Consider the following 14602-nt stretch of genomic DNA (forward strand, 5'->3'; position numbering starts at 1 on the left):
CCTCCGAATTGATATTTGTTGCGCGACACATGACGGCGCGACTTTTGGGGTGCTAACTGGTGGGACAACAACAGCGGAGGTGACTTTTGGGGTCTTGACTGCTGGATTGACAACAACTGATGCGACTTCTAGGATCCGTCCTGGTGGATCGACAATGGTTGGACTGCCTCCTGGAGTTGAAACAGACGACTGAATCTTCTTGCTGGAGCCCCCAGCGTGCTGTTTTGATGCTTTGGCTCTGACCTCGGCAACCAGGTCTTTGGCCATTGTATAACTGGTGGGCTCGTTCCTTCTGTGGATTGGTACACTGTCGGTCTTACTTGCTGATAGGATTTGATTATAATGATACGCTTCAAGCTGATTGCTGCGCAGTTCCATCATTTCTCTAGGGCCTGGAAAACGGAGAACTTGATGCAATGTTAACGGTACAGCTTGCATTTGATGGATCCAACGCCGTCCTAATATGGTATTGTGGGATGACTGGATGTCTAGAACGCTGAAGCATGTATTGCAGCTGACTTTATCTTCTCGAGACCCTACTGATACTAGGAGTATGATGTCACCGACGGGGTCGGCTCTGGAGCCATTGAACCCGTAAAGGGGAGCAATTGGATCTATGAGAACTGATTTGGGTAAGCTCATCTCTTGAACGGTGTGATAGAATAAAATATCGCATGAGCTCCCAGGGTCGATCAGGACGCGCTTGACTGTCCAGTCGCTAATCTTGACGTGGACGACAAGTGCGTTGTTGTGAGGGAGGCAGACCTTGTTGAGGTCGGCCTCTGTGAAAATGATATCTCCTAAGTTGCGACCTGAGCTTCGCGGAGTATGTGCTGCCTGTGAAGTGAAATGATACACTTCTTGGAGAGCGCCGACACAACGTCTTTTCTCTTTGGAGGAGGTGACAGAATCATCGGGGAAAGTAATCATATGAATAGTTCTAGCATTGTCACGATCTGATGAGTGCTATCTTCGCTCATGGCGAGAACGGTCTTTGGGATGTCCTCTGCTTTGAGGGCGAGCTTGAACCTCTTGGTGGTTACGGCGAGGCGGAGATCGACTGCGTACTCGGCGAGCCATAAGTTTATGGCGCAAGTCTCCGTCAGGAATATTGGTGTACTGTTTAATATGACCAGCTTCCACGAGGTCCTGGAGATAGTGCTTAAGCCCCCAGCATGCATTGGTTTCATGGCATTTTGCTTTTGGAATGCGCAGTAGGGCTTGTCAGGGCGATCTATTGGTTGCCTTACATCTGGACGGAAATAGGAGGCTTGCTGGATCTTGTCCAGTATGTAACTGGGGGAGCGTGTCAAGACAGTGAACTCTCTGCTGTTGTCCTGTCGGGTACCTGCCTTTTGTGCAAGCGACCTAGATCGCTTTTTGGCACGCGGGGTGTGATCAGAGATCGCTGCCACCTCCTGGTTTTCGGCTAAGCCATGAAACTTCAAACTTTCTTGCAACTTAATATACTTGTCTACCCGAGCGTATAGTTCGGACAGCGTTTCTTGGCGTTCTTTCATCAATGATCTTGAGAGGTCGGTATTATGCACTCGACAGGCATTAGAAAATGCCAGTGTGGCAAAAGACTCTTTCAGGCCGCTTTCCATACATAATAGTTCGGCCTTGAACCGTCCTAAGAATTGGCGAATGGTTTCATTTTCCCTTAATGATAGCTGGAACAGTGAGTCAAGATCCACTTTCTTTCGTTTGTTGTGCACGTATTGACTGGCAAACAGATCAGTAAGCTATTCAAAAGTTTTGATAGAATCAGATTCAAGTGAGAAGAACCAATCAAGTGCGCCATCCTTGAGACTGGCTGGAAATAATCGATAGTGAATGTGATCAAACTCGAGAATTGTAGAGTGCCAGACTTTGAATGTAGCGAGCCACATGCTGACCGGGGCATGTGCTACCATCGTACATTGGGAAACGTGGCTGGATAAAATCTTGAGGAGAGGGTTTATTGAGGACCTCGGCACTGAACGGAGACGCGCGGTATGTCTTGAGCATTTTTTGAACAATCTGGGTCACATCCTTTCTTACTGCACTCTGGCCGATCCTTTGCGATAATTCGTTAATCTGTTGATTAACTTCGTTGATGCCATTCTCAGCGACGTTACCGACTGGTTGCTGTTGGTAAGGATCTACTTGTGCTCGTAAAGCAGCATTTTCTTGCCTGAGCAAGGAAATGCTCTCGTTCGTTAAACCCAGCTGGTTTGCGAGGTTTTGAACTTGAGCTTCGAGGTTTGCCATGCTTCGTGGGCTTGATAATTGTTGGTTTTTGAGTTGATTGAAAGTGATTTCTCAAGTAATCGAAACCACAGACGGCGCCAATGTAAATGGGTGTTTTGGTTTTCCTTTAGATGCAATGAAGAGAGGAGAATGGGTTGAGGTTTTTTGGAGAGACCGAAGTTCACGATGAAGAAAATCCCTCACGATATCTTCTCTTGGTTTTTTAAGGGGAGAGAAGAATCAGGTCTCACGTAGTTCAAGTAAGTGGTATTTATAGGCCTAAAGAAGTGTTGATCCTAGAGACACGTGTACCTCTTGCACATGTGTAGGGTGGAGATTATAAATGCGTGTTAGGTTGGTTTTAGTAGGAGTTATGTGCTGATTGGAAGTTGGTGCGGTCGTCCCTATTTTCCGGTGGTGGGAAGTACAAGTAAGATTTTGGTAATGATACACCTGGTGGTGTTTTTGTCTGAGGCGTTCTATCTCCGGCCGTTTGTTCGTACTGAGACATCCTTGAACGAGCTTAAGCGTACCACCTACATGAAGGGAGCTGCTCACAGATCGGTCTTGGAGGTCGATGCCTTGAGTTCGTTTATGCTTCGCGCGTGTGCAATATTCCTTAATGAGGATATTACTCCTCTACACAAGGGAGCTGCTCACAGATCGGTCTTGGAGGTCGATGTCCTGAGTTCGCTTATGCTTCGCGCGTGTGCAATATTCCTTAACGAGGATATTACTCCCCTACAATTTCTTTGAATTTTTCAAGGATAATTAGTTACCTACTCCTTGTCGTTTCCTCGACATCATATATTCACATCTTTTCTTACTCTATATATACTTCTCCAAACACTCTTTCTCTCAACCCATAAAGCAAGTATACATCAAATTCTTTTTGTGACCTATACGTCCAGTACTCATGGCTGCTTCCACAATGGCCCTCTCTTCTCCCTATCTAGCTGGGAAACCAGTGAAGCTGGGACCATCCACCTCAGATCTTCTCTTTGGAGAAGGGAGAGTCACAATGCGAAAAATTGTGCGTAGCCAAGTCCAAACCAGTCTCATCCACTAGCCCATGGTATGGTCCGGACCGAGTCAAGTAATTGGGACCATTCTCTAGAGAGTCTCCATCTTATCTCACCGGTGAGTTTCCAGGTGACTACGGTTGGGACACTGCTGGACTTTCAACAGATCCAGAAACATTTGCCAAGAACCATGAACTTGAGGTGATTCACTGTAGGTGGGCAATGCTTGGTGCACTTGGGTGCATCTTCCCAGAGCTTCTTTCCCGTAACGGAGTGAAGTTTGGTGAGGCAGTGTGGTTCAAGGCTGGTGCACAAATATTTAGTGAGGGTGGATTGGACTACTTGGGTAACCCAAGCTTGGTCCATGCACACAACATTTTAGCTATTTGGGCTACTCAAGTCATACTGATGGGTGCCGTCGAAGGATACCGTGTTGCCGGTGGACCATTGGGCGAGGTGATTGACCCACTATATCCTAGTGGGAGCTTCGATCTGTAGAAAGCTGTATATTCTAAATAGGAAACAATATATTTAGGATATATTTAGAATATTATGTATTTAGAATAGTGTGTCTTGGTAGACAAGAAACTAACTTGTATATAAACCCATGTTTTGGGATGAATCAAATAAGAAACTAAATTGAATTGAATTGAAGTCTTTTAATTCTACATGGTATCAGAGCATTTTTGATCCTTTGAACTTGTTTTTTATTGAATCATGAATCCGCTGCGTACTACAACCATTGAAATCAAACCATCCTTAAATCCTTGAATCTCAAACCCAAATATCAAACTTTTTTCCAAACCTAAATCTCATACCAGTTTTTTTTTTATGCAACAAATTTCTGCAATGGTTACCGAAAATCCAATTGTGCCAGCAAATCAATCATCCTCACAAGTCATTCATCACCACTACACCCCACAAGACAACTCGGCGTTTCCAAAAACTATTTCATTAGATGAGTCTAACTATACCATATAGGCTCCTCTCATGCGGATGCGTATTGGAGCAAGGGGAAAGATTGGTTATTTGACTGGCGCAAAGGTTGAACTGCATATGAATTCTCCATAATAGGAAGTTTGGGCAACAGATAATGAAAAGGTGAAAAGTTGGCTTATTAATTCCATGGAGACTTATCTTATGAACCGATATATTCGTCTTCCTACTGCAAAAGACATTTGGGAGGATGTGGAGAAGACCTTCTATGATGACTCTAATGAAACTCGAATCTTTGAATTGAATACGAAGTGCTTTGAAGCGAAGCAGAATGGGAGACCTATTCCTACCTATTAATTACAACGAATTGGTGGCCATGTTCCAGGAGATTGATCAAAGGGTGACCTCCCAGAATAATAATGTTACAGCTGTAGTCCATGCAACGTCCACAATGTCTAGATTACGTGTTCATATGTTTTTGCATGGACTAGATTCGGAGTATGATCAGGTGCGTGGAAAGATCCTTCGCAAGGAACCTAAATTTTCCTTGGAGCAAATATATGCTTACATTCGCAAGGTACAATCTAAGAAACAAGCTATGGGGCGCTCTGTATCAACTGAATTCTCTGTCTTGGCTGTTCATAGCAAGACAATTACTCCTCCCAATTTTTCTGGTCCTTCACACCACCTTAAAGGTAAATCAAATCCTTATGCAAATAAAAGGTGTAGTGTTTGTGGAGAATTGGGTCATAGCAAGGAGAGATGTTATGAAGTGATCGGCTATCCTGATTGGTAGGACTTTGCAAGGAGGCCACGAAAGAATATAAGCAAGGCCGCCATTGCTAATGTTGTGAATGGACATCCAGACAATGCTTCGGCTAATGTAGCACAATCAGGTTTGAATGGTAAGGTTATTTCGAATAGTACATGGATAATTGATTTAGGTGCATTTGACCATATGACAAATGACCCTAGCCTTGTGGAAAGTCTTAAAGCTTCACCTCAAAACGTTGTTTCTACTGCTGATGGTACTCCAACTCCGGTTAGCGGAGAAGGTTCTATTGTGTTATCTGATACCCTCACTCTTGAATCTGTCTTAGTTGTTCCATCTCTTGCTTATAATCTATTGTCTGTTTGTCAAATTATTCTAGGACTTGCATGTATTGTGACGTTCTATCTATCTTTCTGTGTTTTTCAGAACATTCTGACTCGACGGGTCCTTGGTTATAGTGTTAGAAGGGGGAAATTATACTATCTGGATTTGACAGAAACTGGAGAGAAACAGAAGAATTTTTTGGGGTAAGCTAATCAGGTCAATAGGGTCGAGAATGCAAAAGAAGTTGTGTGGTTATGGCATCGTCGTTTAGGTCATCTATCTTTTAGTTATCTTAAGAAGTTGCAACCTCATTTATTTTCAGTTGTTAGTAATTCTGAGTTTCATTGTGACATTTGTGAACTGGCCAAGAGCTACCGTATTTCATATTCACCAAGTATTAATAGATGTCTTGTTCCTTTTATGAAAATTCACTATGATGTCTGGGGTCCTGCAAAAGTTTCTTCATTTTCTGGAACTCGATATTATGTAACTTTTATTGATGATTGCACTCGCATGACTTGGGTGTCATTATTGAAAAACAAAAGTGATGTATATGGGATGTTTACTGATTTTTACAAAATAGTGGCGACGCAGTATCAACAATCTATCAGGGTCTTTCAGTCTGATAATGGTGGAGAATTTGTGAATGGCCTCATATCTGAATTTTGCTGGTCAATTGGAATTCGTCATCAAACCTCCAATTCTAGTACCCCCCAACAAAATGGTTTAGCAGAACGGAAGAATAGGCAGTTGTTGGAAGTTGTTCGTGCTTCCTTGTTTGGCATGAATGTACATCGATCTTATTAGGGTGAAGTAGTGAAATTAGCAGCATATGTTATCAACCGTACTCCCTCACAGGTAATTAAGTTCTAGAATCCTTATCAGAAACTCCATACACTTTTGTCCATCCCATCTATGCCTAACTTGGAGCCTTGGGTGTTTGGATGTACAGCTTATGTCTATATCCCAAAACCAGAACGAAGTAAACTTGATCCTCGTGCGACGAAGTGTATTTTTGTGGGTTATGCAGAGTTTCAAAAAGGGTATAGGTGTTATGATCCAATTACTGACAAAATGGATATATCTCTTGATGTCTCATTCCATGAATCAGATCCGTATTACTCAGGGAGAGTTTCCCAGTCTTCCCTTCAGGGGGAGAGTGGCATTGAAGGGAATCCTTGGTCTATTGACAACTTTGATGTCTTTGAAGAATTGGAACAGTTGGAGGAACGATTTGATCTTCCTGCAGCAGAAATTGATCCTGTAGCAGTAGAGAATAATTATGAGCAGACAATCAACCATTTGGTTCCCAACGATCAGACAGAAGCACATGATCAGGATGTATCTGAAACTGTAGCACACGACATTTCCCCTTTTACATCAACAACTGAAGATCTCGGTCAGAATGATCCGCCTCAGGTACCTCTTATAACCTTTAATGAGTCTGTTGGGTTAGAATGTCTTAAACCTAGAAAATCAGAAAGAGCTAGTAAGGGAGTTCCTAAGAAACAATATGAACTAGACATTAAAGCCAATGCTAAATATCCTATAGCTAACTTTATGTCTAACCATGCATAGACTTTCTGAATCACATGCACTTGTTATAAATCAATTATCTATTGTATCTATTCCTAGTAACTTGCAGGATGCTTTGAAAGATCAAAAATGGAAGAAAGCAATGAATGAAAAATTGGAAGCCCTTCAAAAGAATGTAATATGGGAGGTAGCTGATATGCCTGTTGGAATGAAGACTATTGGATGTCGTTGGGTGTTTACCGTGAAGTTTAATACAGATGGAACAATTGACAGATATAAGGCAAGATTGGTTGCCAAGGGATACACACAGCGTTATGGAATTGATTATGAAGAGACTTTTCGGCTTTGGGCGAAGATCAATACATCCAAATTTTAATTTAAACTGCGACAAATAAAGAAAGATTGGCCCTTGCACTAGCTTGATGTGAAGAATGCATTCCAGAATGGGAATTTGGAGGAAGAAGTATACATGGATATGCCTCCAGGTGTGAAGAACCATCCCAAAGATGTTGGGAATGTGTGTAAACTGAAGAAGTCTTTATATGGCCTGAAACAGTCTCCAAGAGCTTGGTTTGGAAGATTTACAAAATCCATGAGAGCTTTTGGGTACAAACAGAGCAATTTTGACCATACCTTGTTTATCAAACACAAGGATGGTAAGATTACATCTCTAATTGTGTATGTTGATGACATGATCGTTACAAGGGATGATCTGAAGGAAATAAATGAATTGCAGAAGTATTTGTCGAAGAAATTTGAAATGAAGGATCTAGGACAACTGAAGTATTTTCTGGGTATTGAAGTTGCAAGGTCTAAAAAGGGGATTTCACTCTCATAGAGGAAATATGTCCTTGATTTGCTTACTAAAACAGGGATGTTGGATTGCAAACCGATGGAGACACCCATTAAGATGAATCATGGACTCGCCATTCATCTTGACCAAGTTTCTACTGATAAAAGAAGGTATCAACGCCTTGTAGGAAGGTTAATTTATCTATCTCATACTAGACCTGATATTGCTTATGCTGTGAGTGTGGTTAGTCAGTTTATGCATTGTCCGAGTGAAGAACATATGGATGCAGTCTTTCGTATCTTGAAGTATTTGAAGAAGGCACCTGGCAAAGGTTTACTGTTTGGAAAGAATGATGTATTGGACATTGTTAGACACATAGATGCAGATTGGGCTGGTGATAAAGTTGATAGACGTTCTACATCAGGATATTTTACTTTTGTTGGTGGAAATCTTGTAACTTGGCGTAGTAAGAAACAGAAAGTTGTGGCCAGATCGAGTGCAGAAACTGAATTTCGAGGTATGACACATGGAGTATGTGAATTGTTGTGGATCCGTAATGTCTTGAAGGAATTGGGCTTCAAGCTTCAAAAGCCTATGGATTTATATTGTGACAATCAAGCCGTCATTCAAATTGCACATATTCCAATTCCACATGATCAAACAAAGCATGTGGAGGTTGATCGTCATTTTATTAAAGAAATTTTTTACAGAAAGGTTATTCGCTTTCCTTTTGTAATCTCAGAGGAGCAATTAGCTGATGTTCTTACTAAAGGTGTATCTAAAAATATGTTCGACAGCTCAGTTGACAAGTTGGGCATGATTGACATCTATGCATCAACTTGAGGGGGAGTGTAGAAAGTTGTATATATATTCTAAATAGGAAACAATATATTTAGGATATATTTAGAATAATGTGTCTTGGTAGACAAGAAACTAACTTGTATATAAACCTATGTTTTGGGAAGAATCAAATAAGAAACTGAATAGAATTGAATTGAAGTCTTTTAATTCTACACGATCCTCTTGGACTCGCCGATAATCCTGAGGCATTTTCTGAACTTAAGGTCAAAGAGATCAAGAATGGGAGGTTGGCTATGTTTTCCATGTTCGGCTTCTTTGTTCAGGCTATTGTGACTGGCAAGGGTCCAATTGAGAACTTGGCTGACTACCTCGCTGACCCTGTTAACAATAAGAACAATGCTTGGGCCTTCGCTACCAACTTTGTATCCGGCCGGCAAGTGAGCAAATTAGTCACAACAACTCCCCTCACAATTGAAGGCATGGACACTTGGCACATGTATATCTTCATTGTTTTTGTTCTTTATTTTTGGTTTTTCTTTTTTCTGCTCAACATATCTAGTAGGGATTCTTTACCAAGAAAGTTAGTACATATGTTGTTCACCAGTGTGAATTGATGCAATATGATATTTCTTCAATTGATTGTTTCTTACTGTTTGATTTATTATTTTGGATCTCATCATTGTCCACGACCTGCTAACTAGCCTTCACAAGTTTGTACTAAATGGAGTTGTAGTCCTGTATATCTCTGCCCTCGCGCCAATCAAGTTAATCCAAGAGGCTAAATTTTGACTCTGGCTCTATGCCTCTATGTAAGAAGTATGCTCTATTTGCGTGTGGGGATGAAGGTGATCGTAGTGATATATCTCAATCTAATTTATGATAGCTGAATTTGAATATCCAGAAAGAAAAGGTAGAAAAAGAAGATTGATCAGTAAACTCTAACAACATACTAACATGAAGCAAAGGTACATTCTAATTTGCCTTGCAGCGAAAGAAAGCAGACATTCCCAACCTTGTAATCAAGGAAGGAATACTTTTATTATACTTAATGTAAATGTTCATACATAATGTAAATGGCTAACCTACTCGCCCCCAAACTGTATCTGAAACCAATATTGCTTTTAGCATTTATCTAGCTTCTATAGTATAAAAGGAGGAAAAATCCCAAAAGTTCCCATCTAACAAAAATCGGTCCAAGCAACACTGGTGATGAGGAAGCTACCCGCCTGAAACAGATACAAAAAGAAAATTACACAAAAATAATCATAATACATAATCTTAAAAGATAAAATTAAATCACATTAATCGATTTTGGCTTCAGTGTGTCCATGACTACTTCTTGTGACGATCCAACAATTCGCCCTTAATGAGTCACTATATAGAGTTTTCTCATTTTTTTCACAGTCCCAAACATGAGTTTGGAATTATTCTTGACAGGTTTAGGAAGTAAAATGTTAATTGTTACTTTTTCTTTCACTTAAGAAATAAAAATACGAAGGTTTAAAACAGGTCAAAACAACTTATTTAGCATGTATTACAGTATTAGGATGAGCAGAAACTATAATCCCTTTCTTCCATTAGAATCTACCTCACTAGAGTATATCTTATAATACATCAGACAATTTCCATGACATTCTTCCTTTTTTCTTTTTCGATTAAGCTCCATTACTAAATTCAATCATATACAAATTGGAATCCTATAATAATCAGCAGAAGCTGTATTTTAAATTCTTTAGCAATTCAACAGCATCATAATTTGTTTACGATAATAGTAAAGGATATAATATAACATAGGATAACCAATAAAATTTTAGGAAATGAAGTAGAAACACATGAAGCCTGCTAACATAGTTTTTTTTTTTTTTTTTTTTTTTTTTTTTTTTTTTTTCCCGATAAACCACTTTTGTATTTATTATCTGAACCAAAGATTACAACAAACAACTAACAAGCCAGAAGAAATTACATGAGACAAAACAGAGATGACTTATACTTGCGTGATAAAATTGGAATAGTCTAGATTCTAACATTGTATAATCAATCCACAAGTAAAAGCTAGGATTTGACTAGATATAACAACTGATCTAAGTATGTCAAAGGGTTAATGAGGGTAAACACATACCCTGATGCGGCATAGTTACATTTTCCGTAACCTGTAAATGAGATGAAATTTCATTAGAATTAAAATATGATGAGGTTCTCAAGAACAAATAGCAAAACATCAAAAATAAGAAAAGAATAATATAAAAAATAAGAAAAGAATAACTGAATTTGTAGACTTGTTTGTAGATTTGTAAGTTTGTAACTGAATTTAGTAGCCTAAGACTCTAAGAGTGAAGAAGCCAAGATGAGCTACTGTTATGGTCCTGCAGCAATACAAAATGCTTATTGGCAGCCAAGATGGTTGTCTGCAAACATTGTACATACCATCTTGATCATCGGTTAAGATGGTTTGATTTTTGCTTCGCACTTCTAAGGAGGCCATACATTAAAGCCGCTCCATGCATTGAGTTTTATTGAACTTCCTATCATGATTCTGGAATGCTCTGTACTACAAAATATTAATATCTAAGTGAAAAAATTCCAATAGAATGCAGGCTTAGTTAAGAGAAACCATACTTGGATTGTGTTTAGTGAGAGTGGCTGTTCCACCAAAATTGCAAGCAATATCTGAGTTTCCATTCTGTTGGTAGTAGCTGTTGAACGCATAGGAGGCATGAGAAAGAAGGGTGTTAGGCTCAAAGCAATCTCCTTTTGGTTTAATAGGATTGCAATTAGTCATTCCAAGCCCACATGCCCAGTCCAGGGCTATCTGCAGATCGACTTGTGATGCACCAGGGCGCGCTACACACCATGTTGTGCCCCCGAGGAATGTTGTATTTCCTTCTGGAGGTGACAAGGTTGCAATAGGTATTGTTGACTCTGCCTTTTCTTGTACCCCTGCAACCATTGTAGAAACTGAAATTTTCTTCATTAGAGGCTTACCATATAAAAGTATTGATATCTACCAGAATAGAGTAGGTAGTGCTTATAACACTATATTAAGTACATGATACACAGTAATGAAGCTAGAGTTACATAGAAAGAAAATATAAAGTGAACAGACGAGAAGTGCATAGAAATGAGCATACCAAAATAGTTCATCACCAAAAGACTCTGAATCATCCATATATCCTTTATCTTGGTAAAATGAACTCTCCCCCTCATTATAAACCTTTAGATCTCTCTCCCACTCTAAACAAAGTAGATTGAAACTTCTTCTTATAAGTGCAGGAACTTTGCAACTTTGGCTGTCTTCAATGCCGAAAAAGCAGAAAGGAAATGTCTTGCAAGGGAAGTAGCTTAAAGATCCTAGGTATGAAATTAATAATGGTATAGTATGGTGTTCCAAAAGGTGGTAAATATCAACACACAGTGTTTGCGTCTTTACCCCTGTTTAGACTCTCTTTCAAGTTCCTATTTCAAATGAGGGACCAATTTATCAGCCACTTTTGGAAGCTGGTAGCCTGGCACAAGATAGAATCATAAAAGTATAGCACCATCCAAGTTTAGCTCCAACTGAGCTTTAAATGATGGAGAAGCCTGATTACACATGCTAGAGACTTCAAATTCTCAATACATGTCTGATGTCTGATGTCAGGTTTTCATTTTTTTATTTCTTTTTTACTGTTGATTAACAAGCACAAAATTATTGGTTGTCTGGTAAAGCCCAAGGGTGGTTTCATCCCAGCATTTCTCAATAATTTGCCTTCCACTGGGATTATAGAATGAACAAATGACAGATTTAAATTGTAATTTTCGGTGAGGATGATCTAGGTCATGGTAAACATCATATGAAAAAATATGACCTCTTTTAAGAATTTCTAACCTCACCAACGAAAGGAAGCAGATTTTATGCAAAACTGACGTTCAAAAACAGTAAAAACCGACTTAAGATTGTGAGGTAGATTGCGCAAGGTTAGATAATTCCAGACCTGCTAAACTGTAGTATGATGGTCTCTATGAAGAGGTCATCCTGCCAAAAGTCACGATTTAATTTCCAGTCATTTGTCTGATATAAGTATTAACTAGGTGCTTGTGTGTGAATGTTCTACTGCAGACAATTCAAAGGATCTTCAATTGACTCCACAGTTGGAGATCATATATTGAGAGTTGTATTATCATCTTCATACAGAAACTGCCAACCAATTCCAGAGGATTGGGTCAGACTTCATTACAAAGATGTTAAAAAAACAATAACTTTGTTGCTGAATATCTGTTTTACTGCCTTCCTGGAATTCCATATCACCCATTCATTGGTGTAAAGGGTCAGTTCCAAAGACCTTCATCCAAAATCCATTTCTCGAATCTTAAGCATCCCTTCAGCTACTGTTAAAACATATGCACTTCAGCACAACCACTTTCCCAATGCCACCACCTATAGTAGATCTGCTCCTCTTCAGTCGAAGATGTGTAATGAAGAACCTGTAGAAACTCTGTGTTTTGCCATAAGTTGATGTCTGAGCACCAATTCATTTGCTGTGAAGTTTGTTCTATTCTCCACCTCACAGAATAGAGCTAGATTAGGACCTCCGTTGGCTTATCTCTCGGCTCTCCCCTACCATCAGAGAGGATAAACTTTAGACCCCAAAACATACTCGGAAAAATGAGGGAGGGGGGCCATCATTTTTCTAAGTTCAATTGGTTTTAGTAACGAGGGGTCACATTCCACTATATATGATTTATGCCAACCAAAGAACAGGAATAACTAGACAATATTAAAACAGAGAGGATCACCTATATCTTGCATTTATTCGGATGGGTGTTACCTCATCTAGCCATGATACAACAAAACAAAGCTTCAATTAATCCCGGCTTTCATCTTCGTGATGCTTGCTATCCTGTTAACATTCTAAGAATTAGATACCAGCTACCCAAACAAAGAGGGAAGTGTGAGCAACATAAGATCTAAACTATTTCAATGAAGACCATTAGCGGAAGAAATCACCATCAGCATTTTCAAAAACCAAAACAAAAGGTTCCAATAGTTCAGCAATGAAATTTCCTTGGTAGATTACCTCTTCCTAATCCGCTGGACATTCTCAAGAATCTCTTGTGCATGCTGCACCTTTAGGTTTTTTGGCTTCTCCACGCTCTCCAGAACTAAAGCTGAGTACTTTAAAAATGTAATAAGTTCTACTTCAATTTTATCGAGTTGCTCATCTAGATGCTTCAGGAACTCCTCATAACTGTCATAAGAGAATATTTCGTTCAAACCATCCACAAGTTCTGCTTCATCCGAAATCCCAATGCTCAGACCACTTACTTTAGTGTCCTCATTCTGAGTGCTAACTAATGTCTCTGCATCATTCTTTTCCAGAAACTGCAGTCTCTGATCTTCAACATGTTCTGCATGGACACCAACGAGATCCGAATCGTCTTCCTTTGGGGAAATAATCCTAACACTAGTAGGTAAATTTTGTCTACTAACTTCAAGACCAGAAGAAACATTTCCAATTAACTGTGATTCCTTAACAGATATTGCCTGAAAATAAAAAAGGCCCCCAATTACATTACACACTAATATTAAATTCTCCTTAACAGTGTTAAATAAGTAATTTCACCTCATTGAGCTTTGCTAAAAGCTCATCAAGCATCTCAATGCGACTTTTCGACTTCTCCAAAGCTTGTATCACTTTACGCTTTTGAAACAGTAGTTCCCTTGCTTCAGTTTCCCTTCCAATTCGAATATCAGTGATTGCTTGCCGTTGAAGTTTCTCTGCTGCTTCTGATAATCTCATAAACCTCAATCTTGTATTACTTGCTGAAAACAATCAATCACAGCCGAATAAAATGTTTACAAATTTGAAAGTCAAGAGTCAACATTAATGATCATGAAGTATAAAGAAGACACACACACACCTTTATCTCTGGTTTTCTCAGCTTCTGTATGTAATTGGAGGAGTTGGGTTCGTAATTGTTCCATGTTTTTCATGTTGGCTGATATGAAAATGGTTTTCGTTCTTGGTGGAATAAACATTGTTGGGGCTGTGTTCATTACTACAGAAAACATCTCTTTCTCTCTCTGTCGGGAATGTTTTATCCCTTTTATTATATGGTTCGACTGTTCGAGTCCTACGCCGTGAAATAAGATTTCGAGATATATTTTTTGTATCTCATATCAAACGTGAGATATTCGGAAAATATGAG

General features: G+C 39.4%; 3 protein-coding genes across 5 annotated transcripts; 1 reads left to right on the top strand and 2 right to left on the bottom strand.

Annotated features, from left to right (window-relative positions):
• The first annotated feature begins 3461 nt into the window (after nucleotides 1-3461).
• LOC147518991 (chlorophyll a-b binding protein of LHCII type 1-like) lies at nucleotides 3462-9030 on the top strand. The gene is made up of 2 exons (XM_086594049.1): nucleotides 3462-3744; nucleotides 8630-9030. Exons 1-2 carry the CDS (start codon nucleotides 3477-3479, stop codon nucleotides 9028-9030), a joined length of 669 nt encoding a protein of 222 aa, XP_086450175.1. The 5' UTR covers nucleotides 3462-3476.
• Nucleotides 9031-9343: 313 nt separating this feature from the next.
• Nucleotides 9344-12060, bottom strand: LOC147518992 (major pollen allergen Ole e 10-like). 2 transcript variants are annotated; one of them, XR_015211945.1, is made up of 5 exons: nucleotides 11545-12060; nucleotides 11033-11371; nucleotides 10841-10959; nucleotides 10536-10566; nucleotides 9542-9642 (listed from the first exon to the last, which is right to left on the bottom strand). XR_015211945.1 is itself a non-coding variant. In XM_086590667.1 (4 exons), the coding sequence occupies exons 1-4, from the start codon at nucleotides 11618-11620 to the stop codon at nucleotides 9549-9551; spliced, it is 540 nt and encodes a 179-aa protein (XP_086446793.1). In that variant the 5' UTR covers nucleotides 11621-12060; the 3' UTR covers nucleotides 9344-9548. The 2 variants fall into 2 exon arrangements, 1 of the variants encoding a protein (XP_086446793.1); XM_086590667.1 differs by lacking the exon at nucleotides 10841-10959 and having other exon boundaries at nucleotides 9344-9642.
• A 462-nt stretch (nucleotides 12061-12522) lies between these two features.
• On the bottom strand, nucleotides 12523-14565 carry LOC147518993 (uncharacterized). Of its 2 annotated transcripts, none has more exons than XR_015211944.1 (5): nucleotides 14315-14565; nucleotides 14017-14216; nucleotides 13471-13937; nucleotides 13190-13293; nucleotides 12523-13010 (listed from the first exon to the last, which is right to left on the bottom strand). XR_015211944.1 is itself a non-coding variant. In XM_086590666.1 (5 exons), exons 1-4 carry the CDS (start codon nucleotides 14463-14465, stop codon nucleotides 13254-13256), a joined length of 858 nt encoding a protein of 285 aa, XP_086446792.1. In that variant the 5' UTR covers nucleotides 14466-14561; the 3' UTR covers nucleotides 12523-13010; nucleotides 13222-13253. The 2 variants fall into 2 exon arrangements, 1 of the variants encoding a protein (XP_086446792.1); XM_086590666.1 differs by having other exon boundaries at nucleotides 13222-13293; nucleotides 14315-14561.
• Between the last annotated feature and the right edge of the window lie 37 nt (nucleotides 14566-14602).

Source organism: Coptis chinensis, chromosome 2 (assembly GCF_015680905.1).
Source record: "Coptis chinensis isolate HL-2020 chromosome 2, ASM1568090v1, whole genome shotgun sequence".
Taxonomy (NCBI): Eukaryota; Viridiplantae; Streptophyta; class Magnoliopsida; order Ranunculales; family Ranunculaceae; genus Coptis; species Coptis chinensis.